This window comes from Cannabis sativa, chromosome 5 (genome assembly GCF_029168945.1).
Source record: "Cannabis sativa cultivar Pink pepper isolate KNU-18-1 chromosome 5, ASM2916894v1, whole genome shotgun sequence".
Lineage (NCBI taxonomy): Eukaryota > Viridiplantae > Streptophyta > Magnoliopsida > Rosales > Cannabaceae > Cannabis > Cannabis sativa.
Genome location: NC_083605.1, coordinates 10,787,975 through 10,797,221, shown reverse-complemented (window position 1 = coordinate 10,797,221; position 9,247 = coordinate 10,787,975). Strand labels below are relative to the sequence as shown.

Below are 9,247 nucleotides of genomic sequence, written 5' to 3'. Positions count from 1 at the left end.
AACAGGTCAGTAATGGAACATTCCAAACCCGGTTGTCTGTGATGAAGTGAGAAACTGGCAGTGAAGCCGAACCCAAGAAGCTAACTGGTTTGAAGTCATTATGGCTTGGTATCTAGGGATCTTTCCCACTATCAACATGAATTCCATCTCCTATTTTAAACCGAAGACCCTTAAGGAGCAATTCCTTACCCCAACAAATACTTTGCCATGTTAAAGATGGGGAGTGACCAATGTTAGCATCTAGGAATGAGAAATTTGAAAAGTACCTATGCTTTATCAGTCTACTCAACAAAGTATCGGGCATGTCAAAGATCCTCCACGCTTGTTTAGCCAAAAGTGCTTGATTAAAGTGAATAAAAGATCGAAATCCCATACCCCCTTCATATTTTGACTTACAAAGTGCTTTCCATCTCTTCCAATGAATTTTTGTACCATTTTGATTACGACCCCACCAAAAATTAGCCATCATACTTTCCAACTAATCACAAAACTTCTTAGTAAGCTTGAAGCAACTCATAGCATAAGTGGGAATGGATTGAACTACAGCTTTCAAAAGCACCTCTTTCCCTCCTACTGAGAAAATTTTCTCATTCCAAGCATGCAATAGCTTCCAAACTTTATCCTTGATACTACTAAAAAGTTCTTGCTTATCACGTCCTGAATAAGATGGTAGTCTCAGATATCGCTCATGACATTCAGTAATAGGCATGTGTAGTGTACGAGCAAAGAAATCCTGAGCTGCTTGAGAGGTGTTGGGCGAGAAAGACATGACAGATTTATCATTATTGAGTACCTGCCCAGAAGCTCGGTGATATGTATCAAGTGACCTTTTGATTGACATTGCTGATTGTTCAGTTGATTGACAAAACAAAAGGCTATCATCCGCAAAGAGTAAATGAGAAACCGAAGGTGCATTGCGGGTTAAGCATAACCCTTTCAACATACCAGATTGTTCTTGTGCTTGCAAAAATCTAGAGAGACCTTCAGAAAAAATTAAGAACAAATACGGAGAAAGGGGGTCACCTTGACGCAAGCCTCTATGAGGTGTAACATGACCAACGACTTCACCATTTAGAGAAAAAGAGAAAGAACTTGTGGAGATGCACCTCATAATCAGTGAAATCCAATGGTGATCAAACCCCATTTTATCCATAATGGCTTCTAGATATTTCCACTCAACCCTATCAAATGCTTTACTCATATCTAACTTTAAGGTTGAGTATCCAATCCGTCCTTGTTGTCTGTGCCTTAGATGATGGATAAGCTCAAAAGCAATTAAAATGTTATCTGTAATAAGCCTATTTGACAAAAACGCTGATTGTGTCTCAGATATTACAAAAGGTAGAACCTGCTTGAATCTATTGACAATGGTCTTGGAAATAAGCTTGTAAATAACATTGCACAAACTTATCGGACGATATTCAGTCATGGAAGTCGGATTGGCTACGTTGGGTATCAAAGTGATAATTGACTTATTGAGATCTGTTAGATTATTACCATCATTGAGGACGCCAAGAACCAAGTTGGTAACCGAGGAACCAACTATATTCCAATAGTGTTGGTAGAACATTGCGGACATTCCATCACAACCGGGACTTTTATCGGGGCTCATAGATTGAAGGGCTTCATACACTTCATTGCTGGTGAAAGGAGTTGTTAATGACCGATTCATTTCCTGAGTAATGGTGGCTGGGACAGTAGTGGGAATTTCATTCAAAGAATCAGGATCAACACCATCTGATGTAAACAAACTGGTGTAATAATCACAAATTACATTTGTCATTTCTGCCTTTGAAGTAACTGAGAATCCTTGAGTGTTAATTAAGGATTTGATGACATTTTTCGATTTCCTAGACGAGGCATGAGCATGAAAAAATCTTGTGTTCTGATCCCCACATTGCAACCAATCCACTCTTGAACGCTGATGCCAATAAGTTTCTTCTTGTTCTAGCAGTTCGTCCAGTATGGCTTCAGAGTCTTTTAATTCATCCATGGTGGAAACTGATCGATCTGCTGCATTATTAAGCCGAGAAACTTGCTGCTGCATATTGGTAATCTTTTTCTTCATGTTGCCAAATTTTCTGACATGCCATTGCTGTAAAGCATCAGTGCAAGATTGCAAGTTTGATAGAAAATTCTCCATTCCACCAGTATCTGTATCTGACCAATGAGCACGAATGATTGAAGCTGCATCAGGCTCATTTAACCAGATTTTTTCGAACCTAAATCTGGTTTTTCGAGCTAGCTGTTGCTGGTTTGAAGAGATGTATTCAATTGTAACTGCAATGGCTCTATGGTCCGAAGAATAATAATCCAAATGTGCCGTAGTGATAGGTTTGAAAATGGTGTCCCAGAGATCATTGAGGAAGCACCAATCCAACCGCTCCCTAAGAGCATTAGGATTATGCCTACCTTTGATCCAAGTAAATTTGTCTCCTTGAAACGGCTGCTGGTGTAAAGAACAAAAAGCCAAAGTGTCCCTAAAAGCATCCATTTGTTTTTCATTCCTCAACCCTCCCCCAATCTTGTCTTGATTAGAAAGTATTTCATTAAAGTCACCAATGACCATCCAAGGGAGTAAAGGGGCAACATCTTTTAGTCTTTTTAAAAGTGTCCAAGTTGTGTGTCTGTTGTGAACAGCAGGTTCCCCATAGAAAGCAGTGAAGTGCCATTTAGGACCATTTGAGACAGCCATATAACCATCAAATACATTTGTATTATAATATTGCAAAGTTACATCAACATCATCCTTCCAAAGTAACATAAGACCACCACTTAAACCTACTCTAGGGACTTCAAGTCCATGATTAAAACATAAAAGATTTCTAATACAAAAAATAGAATTACAAACTAACTTAGTCTCCATAAGAAAAAGTACATCAGGGATTTGCTCTTTGACAAGCAATCGGAGTTTGCGAATGGCTCTCGTGTTCCCAAAACCGCGAGCATTCCAGCTTACGATTTTCATGGCTGCTGGCGGGACTGCGAGGCAGTCTTCGCTGAATTGTCATTGTCACCCATAGAATCCATAAGATCAATAGAAACTAGGTGGTGATCATCCTCTCCAACTGACAAAGTTGAAGCTAAGTCATTAGGAATTGTTCCTCGACATCTCTTAAGAGTTTGGCGTAATGAAAGACCTTCATTTTGTCTTTTTGTTTGCACATTTGGGTTTGTATTTTCTGTCCCCCAATGCACTACAGCAGGAGAAATAGTGGCAGGTGTAACTTTAGGGAGCAAAGCATTGGTGGCAGAAACATTCATTGGTTTTTTGCCTCTGATATCAGCTAGTTGACTCTGTGGGGGATAAGTAGCAAACGTATTGGAGATATTAGGTACAAAAGCAGGCATGTAGATTGAGGACAAATCTGAGAAGTTGGTTGGGGTATCTTTAGTGGCTGGTGCATTCATCCCTTTGTGAAGAGTTTGTGCCGAAGAGGGTAATGTAGATAATGCAGAAGCATTTAAACCAGATGGATTGAAATCAACAGATTGAGGCTTTGTCGTGTCCCTTGGATCCATAGTTCTTGCAGAAACATTGTGATCTATATTATTGTTAGAATCTTCAGAGTTGTTTGTGTTGGATGACTCGCCAGCAAACAGAATTCGCGGATGTGGCTGACCACGTTTGGTAAGTTGGGGAATTGCAGATGTTAAACTCTTCTTTGCAAGTCTAGTAATCATTGGCCAAGCATCTCCCTTGGTGAAATCAGTGCGGTAACGATCATATCCCGAAGTTGGCAAGGCAGATCCCTTGATAAAAGGTTGATATTCCAAAGCTGGTTCTTCTCCATTGTCTAATTTTTCAAGAAACACTGTACACTTATTGTAAGGATGTCCAATAACCCCACACTCCATGCAATATTCGGGAAGTCTCTCATAGCGAAAATCAACCCAGAACTTATCCATCACACGACTCAAGGAAATCATCCTACCACGTTTCAGAGGTTTGAAACATCCAATAGAACTCGGACACGCAGGAATGGTCCCCAACCTTCATTTAAAGAATCTTCAAAAACATCTTTGTATTCCTCAATAATGTTGCCAAGAGCAATAGCCAAGGTTCTGGTCTTGCTTAGAAAGGGAAGTCTGTAGATTTGCACCCAAAATGGAGTAAATTTAAGATCATTCGAGGTGAAATTCTTCCCAACCTCTGGTGTGTATAGAACGATATGGTGGTTCTGAAAGTGGTATGGCTCACGGTCTAAAACACGGATCTTGTCACCTTCACAACCGAATGTCAGCATAAACATGTCCATAGCTTCAGAGATTTTGACTGGAAAACGTCCATCCCAGTGCTCAGCCATTTGATTTTGCAAAGTGGAAAGCCAAACTTTCTTTTTAGTGAGGATTTTCGCATATAACACAGTGTCAACCGAGAGCAAAGGCGAGGCAGATTCAGTATCATGAAACTCAAAAACTGATTCTTCATCTTCAGTTAGATTGATTTTTGCCTTCATTTTGTTCATTAATGGATCCATTGTAAGCAGAAGGAAGGAGTAGAAAGTAAGAAGAAACAAGAACAGAGATGAAGAAGAACTAAGGGAGATTAGAATTTGTGGTAAAGAAATCAGTACAATTCAGAAAAAAAGATGGAAGGAGTGATTGTAACTGCTAAAGAACTGGAAAAAAACTGAACAATACTGGGAATTGATTGAAGAAAAAACGGTTAAAACCCATATGGGACATTCAACTGCCACAGAGCACAATAACATAGGCAGACGCTCTAAATAGGCCGTACTTTGCGTGCAGCTCTTTACAAATTTTTAAATTATATGTATGAACATTATAAAAAAGTATATATTTGTTTTTTATAGTATTAGAAATGTCATCTCTCGTATTTGTTAAGTTTTTTGTTTTAAGTATCATATTTAGTATATTTTTGTATGGGATAATTAGATAAGACTGGTAAAAAAAAAATTATATTTTTACATTTAAAGAATTTTTTATATATATATTTTAACAATATTCTATAAAAAACAACACGAAAACGGAAATAAAACTACATAAAAGTAACAAGAAAATAACATTCAAATAACATTAAAATAACAACAAAAAGTAACATACAAATTACAAAAAATCAACAACAAATTAATAAGAGTACAACATAAAAAGACTGCAATTTCTATAAATAAAATCATAAAAATTGTAAAAATATTTAAAATTCCGTACAATTGTATTTTTATAATTTTTTTTATTGTTTTTATGTATTTGTAATATAATTCTTTTTTTTTATTTTCCCGTAAATGTAAATAGCCCTATAAATATAAGAATTTTTACAAAAATATTAGATTTTAAACAAAAATTTATACTTTTAATGTCATACGGAATTTTTTTTTTCAAAAATACTATCTTTTTATAAAATAACCGTAAAATAACAAAACAAAATAATTAAAATAATAGTAGAATAACTAAAAAATAACTATGAATATTAAATTCAGTACGCAGTATAAAATTTTCATAGTAACTTTTAAAAAAAATTCTACTCCACAATAAAAAAAAAAAATGAAAAAATTGTATATATGCTGTCCTTTAGTTTGTTGTTTGAGTTAGCCCAGAAGCCCAATTAACATAGCATACCTCGTAACCTAGCTTAAATCTCAACTCTTTCTCATACCAAAACCCCTCTCTCTCTCTCTCTCTCTCTCCATCGGCCCCTTTTGGATTTCTTCCGGTTGGTGAGCATAGGTCGTTGGTTGTCGAACTCGGGTTCACTGCACGGCTGCTCTGCGCTTCCCTCATTGCACGATCAAACAACTACTTCACTCACAGGTGTGTAATGACGAACTGTTCCGGAACAATGGCTTTGTTACTTGATTATAATTCTTTTAGTAATCAAACTTCGATATACCTCTCACAAATAGTTCATAAGAACATGATTAAGCTTTCGCAATTCATAAAGATTTCTAGAACAACAAATTTCAGATTACTGTATGTAACATTAGAATATTGAATTTATAAATTCTATGTCATTGTCAATTAGAATGATGTTCGGTTTTAAGCATTTGGACCGAATAGTTTTACTCATTTTATTAGATGATTTATAGAAACAATTGCATTTGAACTGAAACAAGATGAGAGTGCATCATTGTTCAAAATCTGACTATTATACTTTCATGTGTAAAACAACTTTGTTTTACTTGTTACTGTATTTTGAAATATTTCTTTGGAGTATTATTTGTTTTTTTCAAAGGACAAAAGGGTTTCATATTAGCTCACTTTTTTCATCAGAGCATGGTGTTGTTGTTGTTGTAGATTGGCTGCTCCATTATTATCCGCTCTGTTTTTTGTGCACTTGTAAAGATGGTGGGACTATCCCTGGGAGAGAAACATTTCATACAGGGTGGTATCGCTCAAGACCTTCGTTCTGATGGCCGGAAAAGATTAACTTACAGGCCTATCTATGTTGAAACAGGAGTCATTCCTCAGGTACATTTGTATTATTAAAATGCTTCGTCATCATTTAGTTTGTATTATTCTTTTTTGCATTACTTTTCTTCAGCTGATGTTGAGAACAAAATTTATTGAATCCTTATCTTGCACTGCCTTATTGCAGGCAAATGGTTCTGCCAGGGTCAGATTAGGTGGCACAGATGTTATTGCCAGTGTGAAGGTACCTAACTCTCCGTATGGTATTGGCTTAGATTCTCTTCCTTTTTTCATTCCCCTGATGCAATTGAGTTATAATGTATTGTGACTGTTCAAGTGTAGGCTGAGCTTGGGAGGCCGAGTCAATTGCAACCTGATAAAGGAAAGGTTGCTATTAATGTTGATTGCAGTTCAACCGCAGCCCCAGTGTTTGAGGTTGTGCACTTTCAATTTGTTGCTTTCTTATTTTTGTGCATGAGAGCTTAATGTATGAACAAAATGAAATTTAAAACACCCAGTAATATTTTTTCATGTACACACACATTGCATTAGATAACACCCACCTGTGTGTTTTACTCGCTAACTGCACGTATGTAAGTTATGTTTCATGGATGTATATTTGTATATGAAAGCTAACTAATTGTTACATTTACACAGGGCAGAGGAGGTGAGGAATTGTCAACAGAACTCTCATTTGCTCTACAATGTTGTCTCTTGGGTGGTAAAAGTGGCTCAGGTCTGTGGAAAAATATGGCTGATACTTGTATTTCTTTGTACTTGCCTTTTCGTATGAGACAGTATTAGAATTTGATATGCCATTCAAAATTAATTTTTCTTCAGGGGCTGGAATCAATCCCTCATCTTTAATAGTGGTGGAAGGAAAAATTTGTTGGGATCTCTATATAGACGGCCTTGTTGTTAGTTCAGATGGGAATCTGCTAGATGCTCTAGGTGCTGCTATAAAGGTAGTTGGTTGTTCTTCCGATCTAATCTTTTAATGTTTTTGTTTTTGTGATATCTTTAGTGTAATTTGTCCTGGTTTAATATGTCACAATTGGCTAGTAAAACATCTAGACGTTTTTTTGCTGAACATCTAAACTTAATTCCCGGACAATTTTCCTATTAAAACATCTAGACTTAATTCTGGACATATTTCTATTTTAGCCAGCACTCTTACAAATGGGTGTTGTATAGATCTGAGTAATTATGTATCACAGTGAAACTGTTTCTCAATTGAAAAATTACTTTTCTGTTCTGTCAATAGTAATTGAAGTCACATTCACCAATTGGCATTTAAAGTTTCCGATGCAGCACATGGTAAAATTTAGAATGGATATGTATTATTACTTACATTTTTACTACGTGATACCTTCTAAACCAGTGATGTTTACAAATTCAATTTTCATAGAATTCAGGATTTATTGAGTTAATCGCCTGTAAAATCTGCTAGAAACTTCAACTGAAAGTACTTCTTATTATGATTCTACAAGAAGAAAACATATGAAACTGATGTTCCGAAAGGCTGCTTTGAGCAATACAGGCATCCCAAGAGTCCAGGTTGCTTCAAGTGCCTCAGCTGGTGATGATCAACCAGAGGTCGAAATAAGTGATGAAGAATTCATGCAGTTTGACACATCTGGAATCCCTGTCATAGTCACATTAACAAAGGTGATCTAAATTTAAACAGAAAGTTCTTATCATTTTAGAGCTTTTAGTTCTTGGCACATGGTTAACTTCTCTTATTTCTCTCATAGGTGGGTAAGCACTACATTGTGGATGCTACTGCAGAAGAAGAATCTCAAATGAGCTCAGCTGTTTCAATCTCTATCAATAGAAAGGGCCATGTGTGTGGTTTGACCAAACGTGGTGGTGCAGGCTTAGATCCAAGCATCATTCTTGATATGATTTCGGTGGCAAGACATGTCAGTGACCACCAGCTAATGAACAAATTGGATTCTGAGATAGCTGCAGCTGAAGCTACCGAAGAAGAATAATGATTTGATTCGACGTTGGATATTCGGTTAATTGGTTTGTTCAACAGGTCATGTTATAACAAACTGTAGTTACTCAATTTCTCTTTTGATATAAATATGAATTAGAAATATGTTGTATGGTAAGTTGACTCTTATTTTTAAACCATAGTATGAAAATAGAAGCATGTAAAAAGAAGTTACTACTGTAGAAGCAGTAAATTCTTGGTTTCTCCCTATTTGTTCATTTGGTTTAAAATCTTGGATTTTGCCTTTAGAAGGCAGCAAATTTTGTCTATTGTTCGAAGATGTTCTATTCAGCCAGTTTTGAAACTTACTGATCAAAACATTCTCTTGTATTTTTAATTGATGCAGAATTAATAGTAAAAGTAGTATAAAGATTAAACTAAAATAGAGAGTAAAAAAGGGAATGTAATCTTGTATCTCATTGTTCATCTTCATTTTTATACACACGTAGCTTTACGAATAAGAAAATCAAGTAACTAAAAGTAAATACAATATGAAGATTCATATATAAATATTAGTTGGATATTGACTCATTAAAAACTTTGTTAGAAATTTAGTGGGATAAATACTTGGTTACAAAAAGTGTAATGTATATTTTCTCCTCATTTTGAGGTTCAATAAGATTTTCTTAATCAGACATTATAATTTTATATAGTATTTTCTTATATGTTGATATTGGTAATAATTTTGTTAGTAAGTCTATGAAATTATCCATTGATCATGTGAAGAAATATTACTACTCTTTTGATGATCATGTAAAGAAAAACTCTTCAAACTTTTTTAGTTTTAGGGTCTTTAATATCTCTATTAGTGGAAAGGTAGAGAAGAAACAGAGGAAATGAAAGTCATCTTTTATTGAATGAGTGAAAAGTGAATTGAAT

The 9,247-nt window shown here is 35.6% G+C and overlaps 1 protein-coding gene across 2 annotated transcripts; it reads left to right on the top strand.

Annotated features, from left to right (window-relative positions):
• Positions 1–5,553: 5,553 nt before the first annotated feature.
• LOC115718149 (uncharacterized) lies at positions 5,554–8,578 on the top strand. 2 transcript variants are annotated; one of them, XM_030647109.2, is made up of 8 exons: positions 5,554–5,772; positions 6,232–6,429; positions 6,557–6,613; positions 6,712–6,804; positions 7,027–7,105; positions 7,210–7,334; positions 7,891–8,037; positions 8,124–8,578. In XM_030647109.2, exons 2-8 carry the CDS (start codon positions 6,304–6,306, stop codon positions 8,361–8,363), a joined length of 867 nt encoding a protein of 288 aa, XP_030502969.1. In that variant the 5' UTR covers positions 5,554–5,772; positions 6,232–6,303; the 3' UTR covers positions 8,364–8,578. The 2 variants fall into 2 exon arrangements, with proteins under 2 accessions (XP_030502969.1, XP_030502970.1); XM_030647110.2 differs by having other exon boundaries at positions 5,555–5,772; positions 6,256–6,429.
• The last annotated feature ends 669 nt before the right edge of the window (positions 8,579–9,247 follow it).